Source organism: Neodiprion virginianus, chromosome 3 (genome assembly GCF_021901495.1).
Source record: "Neodiprion virginianus isolate iyNeoVirg1 chromosome 3, iyNeoVirg1.1, whole genome shotgun sequence".
NCBI classification, from domain to species: domain Eukaryota; kingdom Metazoa; phylum Arthropoda; class Insecta; order Hymenoptera; family Diprionidae; genus Neodiprion; species Neodiprion virginianus.
In genome coordinates, this window is record NC_060879.1 from 5612952 (window position 1) to 5633251 (window position 20300).

General features: G+C 41.1%; 1 protein-coding gene across 1 annotated transcript; it reads left to right on the forward strand.

Moving 5' to 3' along the window:
- Window positions 1-433: 433 nt before the first annotated feature.
- On the forward strand, window positions 434-19096 carry LOC124301032 (uncharacterized). The gene is made up of 11 exons (XM_046755669.1): window positions 434-1024; window positions 3045-3164; window positions 6512-6773; window positions 6846-7128; window positions 7242-7430; window positions 7519-7637; window positions 8166-9517; window positions 9728-9756; window positions 13588-13768; window positions 15840-15917; window positions 17131-19096. The coding sequence occupies exons 2-11, from the start codon at window positions 3099-3101 to the stop codon at window positions 18184-18186; spliced, it is 3615 nt and encodes a 1204-aa protein (XP_046611625.1). The 5' UTR covers window positions 434-1024; window positions 3045-3098; the 3' UTR covers window positions 18187-19096.
- The last annotated feature ends 1204 nt before the right edge of the window (window positions 19097-20300 follow it).

Genomic DNA, 20300 nt, shown 5'->3' on the forward strand with positions numbered 1-20300 from the left:
GAGTCTAGACAATTTCCACGGATCCAAGTCGGTCTCTATATTATCCCAGCTAAAGCTAAAGCTCGCATCGCGACTCGTCCGCAGTGTCGTATCTATTGTTCCCGGCGCCCCGAACAATCATTGAATCGCCAATTTGACTGCCCAGATTTAGATTGACCGCAACTCGCACCTGTGACGCATATTTCTTCGGTTGAACTCCTCCTTCGTCGAAAATGCCTCCGTCGATTACTTGCAGTATTTTACATACTCTGCGGAATTTCGAATAATCGTGAGAACCTTGCGGCCAGACGAACGAAGTGGAACTCGGATTTGCAGCTCACCAATTTTCACAATAGTTTCTTAAATACTGAGACAAAAGAGCCGCGGTGAAAATATTCTGGAAAAAACGCATCGCGTCGCTAGTTTCCGACGCCGTTGGTGGCCAGACGACGGCTGCGACGACGCTGAGACGTCTGTTTCGGTACACGGCCAAGCCGGCGAGACGCCAAGATCAGCTCAGTCGCTTTCCGGTCGGCATTTTATAAATACTGCAAGCGAGAAGCTAAAGTTGAGAAGAAAGTGAAAATAAAAAAATTACGCGTGATAAATATTTGTGTATTTTGCGTGAAAATTGCGTAACAAATCGTTTCACGCGGCAACTTTGATTTTCGGTCAAAGTTAATTCGCATAGTAGTTCGGGGGCGGTTTTGAAATGGGATGAAATCAATGGAACCCGGGAGTTTTTCTATGCTGTGAATATATGTTCGAGAGAATCTTCGTTTCATAAAAAATCTTCAATGTGATCGTTGTGCAGCTGGAACGTGCTGCGGGTTGATAAATGCAATCAGTTGGTGCGAGGAGGATTAATAATCTGTTTTGAAATTTATTTTATACTCATTTTACGTAGTTTGTTTTGTCCTTGTCAGTATTTTCACTTAGCTAACAATGGTTCGTATGAACTAGATGAAAGTGCAGCAGCTGCAGATTCGAACATCGTTCAACTCTGACGTCATCTTCATCATCGCACGTTTTGAAGAATTGAAATGTTCGTAAGGCAGTTCTATACGGATTTTCATTTCGTCTTAACTCCGTGTACACACGTTTTTTGAACGCAAATCTGACATCTCTGCGAAAATTACCACGTTTTAAGAGTGATAAAAACGCGTGTACTAAATTTCTTTCGTCCTATCGATCCAAGAATAAGGTTTTATTTTTTTAATAACAGAACAATATGCAAATATTAGGTAACTGCTGTAATTGAAATGTAACGGTTTGAAAGGTGAACTTTAACGTGACTGTAACTTGGCACAAGAAAACGAACGAAGAAAAGAATTTTCTTGAACACTCGAAGAGATTAGGCGCTTTATTTGACGTGTTACAATCTTGATATATTTATTCAAACCACGTGAAAAACACGTCAATAATATATTTGACAGAAAAAATACGAAAGAAGCAAGATGAAAATGAAAATTCATTACTCGACTACATCGCAAATCGTTTTGTGATCTACAAGATATATTTGTTTGACATCAGTTCTATTTAAATTAAATCGTATCGGTTTGTTATAAAAATAATATCTGTAAAATATCGTAAGTGCACGCGAAATCACGGATAAATTGTGTATCGCGGTTGGCGGTTTTATTAAAAATAACGTTGTGGTTTTGCGATGTGCTTTACACACGTTTCAGCAAAAATTAAACGATAGATTTCGCAATGCTCATATCGCTCCACATGGTGCTGTAATTATTTTTACATAAACTGTCATTATTCTGTATTTTTATCCAGTGGATTCACTACAATACTTACCAATATGACTCAAAGGGTTAAATATAAATGTACAGCGCAAACTTCATACTCGAGTTATAGCTGCATGACATAGATGAATAATGGGTACATCAGTTACATTCTCTTACATTCAAAAAATTTTCTAAATTTATTTATCCATTCATTCGGTTCACACTTACAACGTGACGAAACTGTAATTCTCAGAATATTAAATTTTTTTCTTCAAATTTTGGATTCGTCAATTCCCATACGATACATCGATACAAAACTTTTTTTTAAACGCAATAATGTACATTCGACAATAACGTGTCTTTTCAATCATCAATTCCTATTTCAGTGAGAATATATTACAATATTGAATTGCCTCAAGTTTCGATCGACGATGTATTTATCATAAACGACTTTTCTGTTCCAGAAATTTTCAATAACATTGTTGCTCATTTTGCAGAGAAACATGATTGAAACTATGACTTATACAGATCAAAAATATGACAAATTCGACGAGTGATCATTGATAAAATTTAAACGTATAAAATATCGAAATTTGTATCGCATCTTTAATAATTGTACGATTCAAAATTGGCACAAGAAGATCGAGTAACGTGATTAAATCTCGTCGATGTGTTTTTCTATTCTCATACTTGGCAGAAATTTGCGTTAAAGATTTTTCGCTGCAGTCCGAAAGTGTGAATCTTCCACTGAATTCGTATGAAAAACAGTGCAGGGCCCTTGAATTATTCAATGTCGCGCAGAAAGAAGCCTGATCGTCAGCATCCAATGCCGACATGCGGCCAAGAGGTTCGATGCTAGTATCGGTACAAGCAAACAATTTGGTACTTTGGCCAAGCGCCGCGAATACTTTCGAAATCTATTGTTTTGCACGATGCGTGACCGCGCAATGATCAGCGGCCTCTGAATTCTTGTAGACGATTACACGACTAGAATAAGTAGCAGCGACGAACAAGCGGCTAATTTCTAAATGCAAAATGTACACTTTTTTTTTCGCGGGGATAATATTTTGATTCGATTTTATTTATTTATTTACTTATTTATTTCCCGGTCGAAAAAAAGAAAATTGCAGCCGTTTAGGAATTTTTATTACCCTATTATTTATTGGCCTTAGTCCAGGTTTATCAGGCGCATGTTTAACACAGGCGTAATGCATGGTCGTATAAACAAATCGCAGCCGTAGATCCTTCCCGAGATTGTTGATATTACACTGCTAGTTATCCATAACTCCGACGATGGTTTAATAAACCGTGTATTATTCATCTCCGCAGAAATACGCAGTGCCTCCAGAGGCCAACCGCTCGAAAATTGGTGAACGAGCTAAAATGAGTTTGATGAAGAAGGCCATCGGGGGATCGATTCACAGGATACGAGAATTTGAACTCGAAAAGGTAGTCAATTTCACGATATTTTATATTTTATAAAAACAAAAAAAATTAAAATAAAATAAGAAACACAACTTGAAAGTCCAAGAAATTATGAATATTCAAAGGAGTGTACGGATTCTAAACAATGTTTGAAGTATGAAATATTAAACAATGCCTGCTCATTTTTCACGGAAAACAGAAATTAGAACTCTTGGAAATATCTTACAGTTAAATTCATTTTATTTAAAGTCACAGCGTGTTTTGAGGTTCCCTGTATTGTATAAAATTAACAATAAGACTAATACAATTCTTTTTGCTTTGAGAACACTCCGGCATTTCACCGATTTCACAATCCACACGTTTTATCAAGCGCAAGAAAAGCTCCGAACTGATAATCATGTCAACTGTTAGACTTACGGTTATTTTTCACTATATAATAATACTCAATTTTCAATGGAACGTCGCGATAATTTTCACGATGACAGAAAAATTAGCATTCACTTGATCTGCAAATAACTTTTAAGTTATCTAGATTTGTTACTGTCCCAAATCGTTTGTAATATTTTTTTTGCATACCGTTAATTTCGTGAAAAAATTATCGAAGTATAGGATCTTTCGAGTTCCCATTTCATAACCGAAATCATCTCGTACCCGAAAGAGAAAATGATTTCTTTCCGAATACTGGCAAACTATCAGATATTTTCATCCATTATGAATAAAAATTGTTTCACCTGTTCTTTAATCTGAGCAAAAATATATTTGAATCGATTCCGTGAAATTGGATCTTCACTAATAAGCAATTTAACTCCTGCTAAGGAAATGTTTTTCTTTACTGGAAAGATTGTTTATTTATGACAAAGCAAATTTTGTTATAGTTGCGAAGAGAGTATCTATCAACTTTACGATCAATTCAAGAGAATTTTTCCGGGTGAATTGATCAAATTTTTAGGGTCTCGTACAATAAATTACACAAAGACTGAATAAGAATCACCAAAAGCACCGGAAACCTTACTGAATACATAGATTAAATTGATTATCAGAATTATTGTTGATTTGAAATGTAATGATGAAATTAGAAATGCACGTTTTAAAAATAAGCTTTAAAAAAAAAAGAAAAAAAAAACGGCGCAAAAATGTAAGCAAAATGTATAAATTGTGTTCGACAACTGGTTTAATTCATTTTGTCTGGTACAACCTCGTCGTTGTCAACAGGACGATTTATAAAAATTATCGTGACTCATAAAGCTTGCAAAATACAACTATAAAAGTTTTCTTAAAAAATAGGAAAATGAAAATTTCATTCAATGTTGACGTGAATTTTTTCACACTGTTAAGAATATCGCGTGCTCTTGTTTGTTGGACGAAGTAAAATATCGGAGGTGCCTTAACAGAGGAAACGAGAGAATATTATTTCCGATTTATTTTCGCTTTACGAGCGGACAATTCATTCCCCCACATCGCGTCGTCTCAGCGATTTTTCGAGACAACTCGAGCTGTGTTTTTGAGTGGGAAAATTATGTCTGTAACCGCGGTGTGGAATTCTTGTTTCATGTAGCTGTCGTGTCGCGGCCGATGAATCAACTTGCCACTTTAAAAAATTCAACGTCCGAACGTAAATATTAAGGATGATAAAATTGCCCAAGTCACTAATCTAATCTGGAGCTTTAAGCTTTTCACGCCGCTTTCCCTCACTTCGTAGACATTTTCCCTCCGCCCGACGCGATCTTCCTGCATTGCTCTTGCTTTACTTACGACGATGCTGCGAGACTTGAGTGTCACAGAAATAGAACCAGAAATAGAGCCCCGCCTGCTGCAGACTTATGGCTGCGGTCTCGTATCGGTCTCAGACTCGCGGTCCTCCTACGTTCGGACTAGCTGGCTCCAACGCATACCAAAAACGTCCTAGGAATACGAGAATCACTGACTCAAACTCCTCTTTTTGGCTCAAGTCGATCCAGTTCATTGGAAGGTTTAACAACGAGTCTAGGCGGCAGTTTCTTCAACGAAAGAACATAACGCCATTTGGTCATCGTTTTTATGTATTTCCCAATTTTTCAGAATCAAATCGAAAATTTATATTGACTGTAGTAATTAAGGATTCAAACTTTCATTAGCATCCAATATATCTTGTTTTTATTATTACACATTGCACGATTTCCTTGAAATTCCAATTATAAGATGTACCAGAAGTATACAGCTTAGTGAAAGAATTATCAAAGTGAGAAACTATATCACAATCCAAAAAAGAAAACTGAATTCCTATGATACGTCTGCGTGTTAATTAAAAAAAAAAAAGAAAAAAGGAAAACAATCAATGTTTATACAGACAAAGTACTAGTTTAGATACCATACGGCACGAAACACGTCTTGCTTCAAAGGATCAGGACGATCAGTTGTAAAATTCGTAGTTAAAACTCTCTAGGCGTCAATTCAGGGGTTTGAAATATTATTACAGATGATATTTGTGATCTTTGAAAATAGGTAGTATAGACGTGTAACTAATCGTCACAACGCCTAGAGAGCTCTGCAGAATTTATTTTCAAACGAAAATAATCACGCGGTGCCGACGGTTTACAATTCCGTCTTTGTAAATTGGACGTCCGCTCGTTTGGGTTCTGATCTATTTTGCTTGAACTTTGATATTTCAAGAAAGTTTGATTAAGACGTGCGAATCAAGGTGACTTGGAAACTCGCAGATTTGATCCTTCCTTCAACGAGATTATTTTTCATCAAACAACAATAAAATTTCCAAAAATCCGTAGCTCTGTGGTGTCAGTTTCCGAATTGCTTGAGCACAGATAAATATTTTCCCGCGTTTTTAGAAAACGGGGTCAAAACTCTCTCGTCGTCCGGAAATCGGTTGCTCGGTTATTACACTGCAGAGTGATGAATAACTTGAACTGAAAGAGTAGCAGACTAATCTGAATCTGCAGACTGTATACTAATGCTGGTTGTGAAATATTGACCACTGACTATCTGCAGTTCAGATATTCTTGCAGATAACCAGGCGGTCGAGATTATGGATCGTGGCCAAACTTTACTCGATTATATCTGCTGCAGAATGGCAAATGTTTTCAGACTTACTGTGTATAATAATCGCGCATATGTAATGCACCTGCTAGTCAGTAAAGCTTGTATTGTCGACGTTCGAATTTATGCAGATCCAAAATCAGTTGGATAAAATAGACTCAACCTTATCGTAGTATTCGGAGAATATTTCAGATTCAAAATGTATTTGAGAAATCGGGAATTCCAATTTTTTCACAAGTCTTTGACTGATTGCATAAGCGCGTTGTTGAACTATTCGAATATACTTGGTGCATATTTCAGTGATTTTGATCCATGCCGTTGTATGTTCTCCATGATTCCAGGTAAACCTTGGGGATGAGTTTGACATACTACAGATCGTCGGTGAGGGTTGGTTCGGAAAGATTCTTCTGACTGAGCATCGAAGTACGCAGACTGAAATGGTGCTAAAAGCACTGCCCAAACCGTACACAAGCATATCGGATTTTTACAGAGAGTTTCACTATGGCCTTCATCTTTCGGCTCACAGAAACATCATTACAACTTACGACGTGGCCTTCGAAACGGCGGGGTTTTTCGTTTTCAGTCAGGAATACGCGCCATTGGGTACCTGAAATAATTAAAACACTTTTTCCAAGCCACGAATCTGGCAACCTCAATACATTTTTTTCCTCCTAGGTGACCTCACATCCAACGTGACGGAAACTGGACTAGGTGAGCTTCACGCGAAGAGGGTGGCGAGGCAACTGGCTGCTGCTATTCACCACATCCACAGTAGAGAACTCGTGCACAGGGACGTCAAGCTGGACAACATCCTTGTGTTCAAAAGTGACTTCTCGCGAATAAAGCTCTGCGATTTTGGTGAGACTCGTAGAGTGAGCACTGTGGTTAGACGGCACAATGAGTGGCTTCCTTACTCACCCCCGGAAGTACTTCAGATCGACACTGACGATGCCTACAAGTGAGCAGTATAATACAGTTTTCAATGTGCATTGGATAGTTATTGGTAACCCAGAATTGGAAGTGATACTGCGAAATGAGCACAAAGAATATTTTCTTTTTCTTTTCTTTCAGGGCTCTAACGGCCCATGATGTCTGGCAGTTTGGAATAGTGATATTCGTATGCCTCACCGGCTGTCTGCCATGGCAGAAAGCAGCTACTGATGATCCGAGGTATGCAAGGTACCTCAATTGGCACTCGGCTACCCTGAACATCGCTAAGAAGCCAAAACTGTTTCAGTTAATCAGCTCGAGAGCGCAGAGGCGAGTATTTGAATGGCCCATATTCACTTTCAAGTACATTATGCCTGATACTGAAACGCTTGACAGTAATTGTCACGTTATTTTTCAGAATGTTCAAAAGACTGTTAGATCCTAAGCAAGAAAAACGTCCAGCTAGTGTATTTGAAGTAAATAAATACCTTGACGACAGATGGCTAGCGAAACTCGGCGCAGAGAAGGCGTTGAATGGTAAGTGTAACATTTTTTGGCCTATATTCCGTAAGGTTAATTAGGCCGCATGAGCTGAAAATCCTTGCAGTCCAGTACACACTTAATACGATGTACGTGGAATTCACTCAAAGACGTGCAAGATTTTTGAAGTTCGTTTTAACCGTGAAACGTCACTGGAAATAGCTTGCAGTTTCTCTGAATTTATGAAATTACGTCAAGTTCTCGAGTCGTAAAGTCAAACGAAAAGTTCGTTGTAGAATGATATGTAGAACTATGAATACTGAGTTTTGTGATCACTGAGAACAGTAAGTCAATAAAAAACATTGTTTGTGAAAACTCGTGACAACATGCATTCATTATACAAGGAAGACTATCGACTACTTGACGGAAGTATTCCTTTGATTGATTGTGATAAATGATACAGTAAACGCATTCATGATTCGTTGTATAAGAGTCTGGTACGAAATAAGTTTACCTCTATGTGTTGGATTACCACAGTATTGATTATGAAACGGTTCGTTGAAAGTTATAATTCCACTTCGGCAGGCGGAGCGGACGAAAGAGACGAGTTGTGTCCGTCAATGTACAGTTTCCACAGTTCGCTAGAAGAGAAAAATCAGTTGTTATTCACCCTGACGCAGTACGGCATTGAGACGACGGTGGACAGATCTCGAAAAAAGGACCGTATTCGGGAATGGATCGAGTCAAGTGCAATAATGGAGGAGAACGAGGAAGAATCTGAGGGTGAGGACGCATCGGATACAGAGGAATTGAACATGCGAGGAAAGCACTTTCCGGAAAGACGAGAGAGCGCCAGAAGCCCGGAACCAGTCCAGCCGAAGGCGAAGCGTTCCAATAGCAAGAGGAACAGCGTGCAGCAGACTAAGCTTCAGGGCTACGCAACACCAAAGCCGATAGAGAGAAAGAATCCATTCGCTCCAAAAGTGGCGAAGGAACGCCAAGCGATAGCAAAAAGCGCAAGCTTTCCAAACGGGGATCCAAGCCTGGCGGTGAAGCTTTCAGGTTCGGACAACTTCGCCCTTCCGGAAGTGACTGACCTCCACAAACCTCCGGCAGAGATCTATTCGAGCTCTGGTATATTTGACCATTATAACGGTAAAATTGGCCACCAAAACCCGATCAATAGTCCCCAAAATGGCGCTGAGAACTCGCGGCAAAGTCCAGCCAAGGTCGTCTCGGCACAGCGGAACAGAACGGCGGCCGGTGAGTCGACCAACGATAACAGATCGTCGCCGGTCGATTCGAAAATCGGCGGAAGATCGGGGAACAATAGCGTCAATGGCAGTCCAAGCAGCTCAACTAACGTCTCGCGTGCCAGTCCAACAGCCTCCGGCGTTTCTCAGACCGTTGTAAATCCCACGAGCATCGCGATGTCGCCCGAAAATGGGGGTCAGACTCTGGAAGCGGAGGGCGCCCCGCTCGAATCAGCTTCGTACAGGTCCCGGAGTCCGCAAGCCCCGGCACGCAAGCACCGCTCTCAAACGGCAACGCTTCCGGTGCTGCAGCCGACCGCCGCAAGTCCAAAATCCGTTCAACCTAGGCGGAGCCAAACTACCGTACTTCCAGCAATACCCAGCGTTGCTCCTCTTCAGCCCGTGAATCCTTTGACAATGTCGATCGCCTCCCAGCTGGTAATGCAGAGCTTCAACTCTCTCCAGGCGATGAACATCGCTTTGCCGGTCATACAGCCCGAGGATCCTCAGTCGGTAACGTCGGACGGTAGGGCCGAGCGGCAGACGGTTGAACAGACCACCAGAACCTACGGCAAAGACGTTTATGAGCACTATGGTATCGCTCAGGGTGTTGTGATGAAGGTTATCTCCGACGCACCCAGACACAGAGGGTCTACTGGCAGCGGGAGTAGATCCGTTAGTAATTAATACCAGCTACGTTGTCCTGGCGGCGAGCCAGGATTTTCGAAATCGGAAATCGGCCATCGGTTTATCTGGAAAATAAGTGTTTCTGCGCAATACTCCCACGGAATGGATATGTTCTCTTCACTGTGATTATTTGACAGTATTTGGAGATAACGGAATTGACTCATTCTTGAATTAGCTTTTGACAAACTACTTAAACTGTTTTTTCAGAACAACAGAAACTGTAGAATAAATTTCCAGTACGTTGAAAATTGAGATAGATATGCAGGCATTTTGTACGTAAACAGATGGTACTTAACAGTTCTGTGTCCATTTGACGCGAATCTTTGCAAACGATTAAAGATCGTTGCATCTCAGCATCGAGGAACGATCTTTACGTAGATGGTATTACGATATAGAAACGAAAGCTTCAATACTCCAGATCAGTAAATTAGTATACAGTACCATTGTGCTACAAGGTAAAATACTCTACTCAGAAAATCCAGTTCTTTGAAGAAACCCTTATTCCAGATGAATCTACCATCTTAATATTGTCTTTGCGGATAATCACAAATGCATCGAGCAGAACGATAATATATATCGATATTATCGAAAACATTGTCACGAAATTTTTACTGTAATATACTCAATGTGCGATGAACATTATATTTCTAAAGGTAACGATCAGACTTATTTGATATTCGAATGAACAATTACTATTTATTACCATATGATTATGGAACGGAATGTACGGTAGAATTATTATATTTCGTGAAGTTAAATATTTGTAATAAAATTCATAAAATGAATTTGTTTCCATATCCATAATTATTCCCTTGTAAAAACATGAATCAGGACTCAGATCCTACCGTGCATCTTTCAGTAAGCTGTTTATTTCTAATAAAGCGAAATGCATCGTCACCACATTAATAACGAAGAGTTCTTCAGTGTCCGATGTCAAACTCGACCCGACAACTGAGGTCCTCTGGCGAGAGGCTGCAGCAGCACCGAGCAATCGGGCAATGGCGTAGGCGGTGATTTAGTGATAAATTCATTTTTATTACATCGTGGGTGGCGGCATTTTCTATTGGCGGGTATCCAGCTCCTCCCACTTAGTAGCGATCATCCGATTCCCCGCGGTTATGCGCGGGTATACATACAGTTTATACACCGCGATGATATCATTCCTTGATTGAACCGGAATGGCATAATATGTACACAAAATAAACCATCCTCCGAATATCAATGAAAAGACCCCTCGTCGTAATTCACCCGGCGACATTGCCAAATGCACCTTTTTCGCAAGTCGCGACGACGAAGTTGAGGTAATTTGAACATCGTGAAAACTCTCTATAACCGCGACGTTCGGTGTTCAGGGGAAAAGTAACGTTTTCTGCAGGCATGACAGCCGAGAATGATACGCTGCGACGAGGCACTTGAGACTTCCCGATTCACAAATCATCGCGTGTAAACGCGGTGGTAGCCTAAGACGACTCCGCCTTGCAACGAGATGTAGATAGGCAATTTGACATTTAGTGCAGTTGATTAGCCTAGCCATCCGGGTATGGATGCAGGCGGATAGTTGACCGTTACGAATGCGGACTTGACTTACGGCTGACCGACTATCTTTGATGAACCGTCGTGCTTCAACCCGTGCGAACGACACACGTTGACGTCTTTCGAACACGTACAAGGTACCTTCGGGTTGTAGGTACGGACGTGAGAACTCTGGTGCATAATATCGGGTGCCTTGGTCGTTTGCTCCGCACAATCCACGCCACAAATCTCGCACACCGTTGCAGCAGAGTCGTATGAAAAGTATTTATTATAATATCTCCGGGGAGTTCGCACGCTAACTTCAAGGAGAAGCATGGCCACATATTGTGATGCCTACTGCCTACCATACCTACGTGCGTGTCGATCATCCGTGGCGAATACCGCAGAATTTATTCTTTTCCAATCGTTGCGGCGGCGGCTCCGTCTCGCCGATATTCCTCTGGGTAGATTCTCGCGTCACTTCGTAGCTGCACAGTTCATTACCTTTCAGGTATATTACCTCCCTATAGGCGGAGAGGTGGGTATAGGTAGGTTCGTGTTTCTGTAACTAGGTATCCACGATTTTACACAATTATGATGTATCTCGGTGAAGCAGTGATGTTTCATATCGAAATTATTCCCCTGGTGGAACAATATTCCTGACTTACAGTGGTCGATAATCAGACGTTGATAGACTTCTCAAAGAGTTTTTCACATCTGTTAAGGAATATTCCGAATAAAGCTCAGTGACTACAAAAAAAAAAAAACTCTGTAAAATATCGGATTATCTCTGAGAATATTCGGATTTCTTTCATGTAATTGCAACATTGTGAGTCGGAAACATTTTCACAGCAAGGTCTCAAAGCTGTATTACTTGTACGGCTGAGAATCACGCTTCGCTCAGCTCTGATGCATGTTCTTCTATCCACGTTCCCAATACCGAGAGACCTTTTTTCTACCCTCTTCCCACCACGCGCTTTTCGTTTCTGATATGAAGAAGACATTCGCACGTGTACTGACACTGATGCGCATTGTGAATGGTAAATGTAGCGAAAGTTCGTATCACCGTTTGAAATTCACGATCTGTAATGTTTGGGTCTTTTCTTCCAACCGGCATCCCATACCATGGGCTGTAAAATTTGGGTTGTATTAATCAACACCAACCTCAACGCGACAATTGTATTACAAGAAAGATGTAAAATCGATACAATTGAGACACCATTCATTAGTTTGTTCGTGTATTGATTGTTTGACGTTCATTCGAGGGAACGACTTTATATCTTAAACTGATGTTAAATCACCGCGGATTGAAAACTTACTTCAAGAGAACTTTAATATGCATTAAATCTGAATCAAACTACGGTTACATTCAACATCGAACTTTGATTAGTAGGGAAAAAATAAGCAAAATAGTTATACAGAGAGATTGAAGTGAAATTGACGGATGCATGTTTCATCATGAATGTTTTACCATCAAATGACGTAGATTTTTGCTGACGATGTTAGAAGTTAAATCGTCGAATGATATGGATAATATTTTGGAGTGAACTGTAGGTGATCTTCTTTACAGTTTCAAAATTCACATATGCTCCACCCTGGAGCAGAGTTCTCGGATCAAAACCTCCGTGGTTAAATTAGTTTTCCAAGGTGATCAAGCACGCGTCGATTGCTCGAGTCTCGTGTTGACGTCGAAACGTCGAAATAATCGACGTCAAGGATCCGTCTGAAAAGTGTATTGCGCATCTACGCATCAATCCGCGGACCATCCGACGCAGTTTAGAGCCTTTCGTCCCGGCTGGGAGTGTCCTGAGTCTGAACCACTGGTTGAACCGTGTCGCAAAGCTCACGTCTACGACGCCGGCGTGCCTCGGAGCACAGAGAGAAGAGTGGGCCGCAGGGAAGGGAGAGGGGCCGTGGGGACCCGAGGCCCAAGGAGGGGGGTGACCGCGGGGCCCGGCATAGAGCGCGGTGGGGGGTGGGAGGCAACGGCATCTCCGAGTCTGAGGTGAGCGTGTGATAAGGACGAGCGGACAAACCGTGCCCACGGAAGGATGGACGGGCCCTGGACCGGCGAACGGAGCGGCTGAGGTAGGGGCTCAGTCTCGCGACCACGTGCTCCACGGACGCACGACGCCGTATTCACGTTCCCCGCGCTCACCCCGTTTCCGGAAAAACGATCGAGATCGTCGCCTCGCCAGGAGCAGTCCGACCTTTCGCAAGCTCTTTATCCAGGTGCCGAAGAAACTGAGTTCACAGTGACGTGCTGCACAACCACCGGCGGATAATCGTTGATTCAAAAGTGACCGAGTTCTGCTTTCCGATCGCACCCGCCAACGTACAAGTGTAAAGTGGAAGCCTTGATTCTTGGGTCTGGCCACGATGCGACTTTGCAAACCTGACCAGACGCCGGGAATCAGCTACGTTTAGCAGTGCGAACGTGTGCGGAGCGACGACCGAGGCGCCGATGGCGTTCTGCTGACTCCTATTACCTACTCGCGTTTAAACCCTGGGACAGAAGTTGCTCGGGAAGATGATCCGCTCGAGGGTTAATCGAGGAACACCGAGCCCCGGGGAATAGGGATACGAATGGACCTGGGGGACCTGCAGCCGGGGGTGGCGGGGGTCAGCGCAGTTCCAGGTAAAGCTGTTCACCCTGTCAGGTGGTGGACGCCATCGGCAACGCTCACTTCCTCCACGATAGCACCGGTTTCATCAGCCTCCGGAAACACTGACGTGGTAAGGAATCATCCAGAATATGTCAATTAGCGAAATGATCGGTACAGTAGCGCGTTAAAAACTGGCCCAAAACTCGTTGCTCGCTACGCTGAGGCTGGATTTTGGCAAAGTGTAGTTGCGATTAGTGTTCCACTTGAATGGATCCACTGTGCAGACTCCGGGTCAAAGCACCGGATCCTTAACATTATTACGACGAGTCACATAATGTCTACTTTGCGGGGTTGATCGCGCAAATGAATGAGCTATTCGTCGCAGGGCGGCTAGAACACGTCGATGAGTCTCGCGTGGTTGGGGGTATATGAGTTTTGCCCGGAGATGCGGACATGAGAGACCAGGACTGCATCAAAGAAACGGGAGATGACGAATAGGAATAAGATGCGGTGAGGATTAGAGTCTGTTGCCGCTGCTGCTGTTGCCTCCGGGGTGACATTCAGCGTCATGTGTTGGACGTTTCAGGTTTTTGCCTTCAAGTCTTCCAACGCTTGCGACTTTGCCCTCCGCGTAGCTGCTTTTGTCGCCACTATGAGTTACTAGGTACGCTGAACGAATGGAGTCTCTTCATTTACGGCAGTGTTGTCTCTTCTCCAGGACTCAATCCATCATCACTCGGTGCACCATGCCGGCACCGATGTCTGGTCTGGTTCGATTTGGTATTAGACTTGTCATTTGGTACCGGAGGTTGGTGCAGAGGATCTTAGAAACGATTACTGACACTCGTTGAGTAGATTATTATAGGTACCGATTTGGAATAAACAGCTGACCAAAATACTTCTTCCTCGTTCTTAGAATCTTTTTATCATACATTATCTGGATTTTTTGTAGCTGCAAACGTTTGTAAACGGAAGCCCGGTACAGCGGCTGTGAGTGACAGCTCGGTGAATATTGCCGATGATTAATTTTTCGTTTCGTAATATAATTATTGCGAGTGCCTTGGAGCGTGCGGTATTAGGTTACGTGGCTCATGAGAGCTGTGAGAAAAAGTTAACAGTAGGACGTATGGGTATATATATATATATATACATGTATATGAAAGGAAATTATAATAGAAGGTAATTGATCAAAAGCTATAAACGTACATAAGTAGTTTCGCGTGTGAGTAAAATGAATAATAATTTTCTCACTCGCTGTCAATCTGCATGTGTGTGGATGCATGTATTTACATGTACGTACTAATGTACCAAAGACCAAATGCTGATTAGCTCGATAGATCGATTGCTAATTAGTGAAGTCTCTGGCTGATGGTACCGAATCTCAATCCGGCGATAATTCAAGTTGCCGAGGGTACAGAATTCCGTTTATAACGTTCTCACGTCGCACGGAGCTTAGAGACCAACGAGACGTTCGGTGTATTGCAAAAGTACCCGTCTTATGACATTGCAAACGAGTAGTTTTACATGTAATTGAAAAATTTCCAATAAGCGTTATTACTCGGTAGATTCAAAACCTCCTTTTCAAAGGTCGTAAATATAAAGTCGAGTTGAGAATGAGCAAATATCGCGCAGAGAGGCTGTACTTTTAGTAAAAGAGGCTTGTGGTTGGTTATATGAGGTCGCTTTACTGCAGTGCATATCGCATTTATACACATTATACCGTCGTCGCGTCGTCGAGAATCGAAGGCTGCTGCAAGCGCGTTGCAATTTGCATGATGCACCTATATCCAAGTGACAGAATATAATTAACGTCTCTTATCGCCGGTCTCGCTTGACCCCCTTCGAAAAAAGAGGGAAAAGAAAAAGAAGAAGCAGAATAAGAGAGAAAAAAAAAAAAAAATGATTGTAAAGCTTTATTCGTCTCCGGTCGAAGGTCGGAAGGCCCAGGCATTCCACCATTGAGAAACAACACCCTGGGCACTCGGCCGGCCATTTGCATATATGCGTATTGAATTTATTTACCGTATTTACAGTCGGCGCACAGTTCGACCGTGGAACTCGGTTTATACCATCTACCTACCCACCTATTATATATTGCACCTATATATATACTTCACTTCGAATATCGTATCGTCTCTTTACCGAGAAATCTTCAGCATGACACTCGTGTTATCCAGGCTTCTATGAATTCTCATTTGCAGATGAATCAGCTCTGCAGGGTCTGCGGAGAACCTGCCGCGGGGTTTCATTTCGGGGCGTTCACCTGCGAAGGTTGCAAGGTGAGTTCTCATCCCTCAGTGAAAAAAAGGGTATTCACACGGAATCCACACGCCTTTATTTATTTATTTATTTTTTTTTTTTCTCCCTTCAATCAATATTTACCGAACAACTAACAAAGTCGTCTTCTCCATCAGTGACACTTTTTTTTTTTTTTTTTTAATGTTCTAAAAATACCGGGAAAAAATTATAATCTAGAAAACAAATTTAGCCGTTGGATACGATCTTCTTTCTTCGTAATCGTCACAACGTAATGATGCAATCGTTTTAATAGGTTTAATGTTTTAAAGTTGCTGGGTGTTTTTTGATTTCTTTCTTATTGTAGTTAAATTTTTGTTTTTTCGTTTACTTGTTTAAATACCACCAAGACCAGTTCTTCAATGCTTAACTTGAAAGTTTTTTTTTTTTTTTTTCCAATCGTGCCTGAAGCTATTTCTCTGTAACACGATGCTCGCTCATTATTCGAGACTAACGATTTTAATAAACGTCGTCGGAAGATGAGGAAGCGTCGTTGCAAAAAAATCTTAACGCTAATATCCACTAAAATAGAAGAAAAAAATACTAAATTGTTATTATCTGGTTACAAATATTGCTGAAGCTGCTACGATCAATTATAGAATTGATGTAATTTGAATATTTTTTTTCTCATTCAAAACGTATAATGGTGCTTGTGATTAACATTGGTATGTCATTGTTTCACTAAATTTAGTATCTGAACTCGACAACGACTGAAATCGATTTGGATTATTATTATTATTCGTTTTGGTACTGTACTTATTTTAACGTTACAAAATAACCTCAAGTTTCTACTTCAGCTGTCTTTGATATAATGCCCAGATTAATTCAAAAGAACATTTGTCGAGGGTAAGGATGAAAGTGTTGGAAGATCAGACGATGAGAGCTTCACAATATCGAATTTTACAAAATGTAAAAAGTTGAGAGTAGAAAAGTAAAGTATAGAAAACCAACAGATAGAATCAATAATACATAATATATTTTGCTATATTCCGATTCGTTCCTACAATTCTATATTTTGGCTTACCATATTTTAACCATTTTATACTTTGATGTTCCAAGTTTTAAAAATTCTGTAACATCCATTCATGAGTTTGTAAATGATCTCCTTCCCGATCCTTCCACATTCTCAACATCACCAATACTTTCAAACATGACCAATATTTTCACAACAAAACAAATTTCGTTTTATAATTGCAGTCATTCTTCGGTCGAACATACAACAACCTGAGCAGCATATCGGAGTGTAAAAACGGTGGAATATGTGTAATAAACAAGAAGAATCGTACAGCGTGCAAGGCGTGTCGTTTGCGGAAGTGTCTAATGGTGGGAATGTCGAAATCGGGTTCTCGATACGGTCGACGATCAAACTGGTTCAAAATCCACTGCCTGTTGCAGGAGCAATCAAACCAAGTACAGACGCGCCTGAAAGCTCCGAAGCTACCGTACAACGAGAAGTCGTTCAGCAGTCAATTGGACGCTGCGAACAACAACACGAGCACTAACAACAACAACAACAACAATAACAACAACAACACGACGAACAACAACTGCAACAATAACAACAACCACAACCACAACAACAACAACAACAACAATAACAACAACTGCAGCAGCAGCACCGTAAACAGCTACATCAACGATCAAAGATTGCCAAAGAGAGACCTCTGCAACGAGGGCCCAACAGCGGCGGCGGCGGCGGCGGCGGGGCCTCAGGACCTCCTCAGGCATCCAGATTGTGCCCAAGTAATGAGGTCCCAAGACCTCATCCGTGCCGAACAGGCCCGTTTCCCGATTTGGCGTGGTCCTCCCTTCTTTCATCCCGCACTTACGACCCACATGCAGCTGCTCAACAGTCCATTCTTCCCGTTCCAGCAACGATTCATGGTTCCCTACGTGAGTCATTTGAGCCCTCCTAATCTACAACCGGTAACAAGTATCCTCTCGAGTTCTTCGAGCGAGAGCTTTAGTCCCAGATCAACGCCGTCGCCGAAACCGTCGGAGCTTTATAGGACCCCACCGTCTAATCTAAGCTCTGCCGCATCCCGCGACAAGAGTATAGCCTTCCTAAGGTCTCTGGGACCTGAGCAGGTGGCGCCGATCGACCTCAGTATGAAATCCCGGGCTGAGTGTACCACGGTAACCGATGCCGCTGGTACCACGGATGATGAGAAAAGCTCCGAGAGCGAGGAGGATGGGGAGGAAATCGCGGAAACGGAAACGGGACCGCCCCTGGACCTCACTAGGAAAACATGACAGTGACGCGCGCGCGCGCGTGTGTGTGTGTATATAAATGTGTGTGTGTGTGTGTGTCTGTCAGGGGCCCGATACTGCAGAGGAATACTATATATATATATATAATTATACGCGAAAGAGGGGATACTGATTTATTTGTATAAACTTTCTCTCCCTTGTACACCGCCCAATATTATGACTTTTTAAATAAACCGATATTTCGACAGTACCGACAATATATTATATTATACTATACATATTAGGCCTACTGTTTTCAGTGCCAGTAAACCACGTGATATTTTGAATATTATACATGTATGTTACTATATTAATACATATGTATGTGAAACTGTACATGTAGAGACAAACTTTTGTACGACACCGATTTACGAAGTCGTATGGATAAATCGTGTGCGATGCGCGTTCGTGTGGCAATATTATGTTATAGTTCGCTGATGGAGTGGCCAGTGGTGTTTCTTTCTCTATTTTCTTAATTTATTTTTTTTTTTTAACACGTTTTTTTTTTCACCGACGGATTTGTTTCTATCTTAATATTTTGTGCTTCGTTTTTATTTACTTGTACAACTTTTTTTTCTCGTCTCTGAGAGATTATTTATGAGCATTTTGCGTATATTATAGATGCTGATTCTTATTTAATTGAATTTCTCCAATAATTATATATCTATCAATTATCAAGATTGCGAGGCCAGTACAAACAAGCGATTATTAGATATAAATAGATAATATACGTATACTTATGTTTATACATTATAGGTATTATAAGATCGTGAAAAATTACGTGTAAATATATATATGGATATATACAATATAAATGTGTGTGTGTGTATGTGTGTGTGTAGTATACATATATATATTATTACATGACGTAATAGGCATCAGTTATATTTGTACTATAGATAAATTGAGAAATAAAAATTATTACACGTATCGATCATTCGCATAAATTGTAATGTACTTATATGTGTTCAAGTTTTTATGTCGGATTTTTTATCTTTTTATTTTGTTTTTAATATTTTATTGTTGGTATTATTTTTTCATTTTTGCAATTAATATCAAACGAGGACGAATCAATGACTTTTACGATTTTTGCCGCGTCCTGTTATAGGCATAATCATTTTTATAATAAAATTCGGGAAGTGGTTAAACTGCTAACCATTTGTCGAAAATATTAAATACAATTCGATTATAAATGAAAATATGTTAGCAAGAAGAAATGATCGGCGCTCATTTCATCAGAGTGGAATAACACGATAAAACCTGTCTTTTGCGGTATTTTCACAATAAGCTGTATACTTAATTTCAGAACAGAACATCTCAAATACTTCAGGCTCATTTTAAATGGTGGTTCAAACCGTTGGCTAAATTCTCAAGTTCATTTTCAATCTGTGGTATATTCATTTGCCGGTTTACGTTCCGCGATAAAATGCTAAGAACGCGTTTTTTTCTTGATCTTATAATTTTGAACTTGTTCTCTAATTCTGGCAGTTTCCTCAGCCGACAGAATGGAATTCAGAATTTTCATTTAAAATCTGACCCCATCAACGTTTTGTATCGTGGAAAACTATTACTAATTTTTTGCCTATCCATTAAAATAGTGTCCTTCAATCGAAGCTCCGTTCGAAAATCAGCATACGTATTTAACCGTCAGCGAAAATCATGCGCATTGCGAAAAGACTGAACAGTAATCAGTGACACAATTACCACAAAGTTTGTTCCCAATAATTGACAGATAGTTACCCAAAAGTGGGATGTTGATCACGCAGCTCATGAATGAGGAGGCAGAGATCTCACTAATTTATCGAGGGACGGAGTTTCTGTCGAGTGCCGATCCAATAACTCTTAATGGGCAATAATAATTAATTCCAAAGCGATCGGGGAACGATAACAGTTAGTCATGCAGTCACCTCAGTCACCAGAAAGATTTACGACATATTCGAGCCAAATCTGGTTCCTCGGTATCCCGCTATTGCGAAATACGGTTAAACTTTGATGAGGCAAAAAGCGCGATTTCTAATCTTATTGTTAGTCCGGTCAAAATAGGTCTGAGTCCAAAATATTCGGGACGTGGCTGCATTTTTGTGTATAGGAGTCTTCGACCCTCAGAAATGTCAAAT

Coding starts and splice junctions, on each gene's coding strand:
- LOC124301032 (XM_046755669.1), top strand. CDS start 3,099: ATGAGTTTGATGAAGAAGGCCATCGGGGGATCGATTCACAGGATACGA. Junction 3,165..6,511: donor GAGAATTTGAACTCGAAAAG/GTAGTCAATTTC, acceptor CCATGATTCCAG/GTAAACCTTGGGGATGAGTT. Junction 13,769..15,839: donor CCTCCGGAAACACTGACGTG/GTAAGGAATCAT, acceptor TCTCATTTGCAG/ATGAATCAGCTCTGCAGGGT.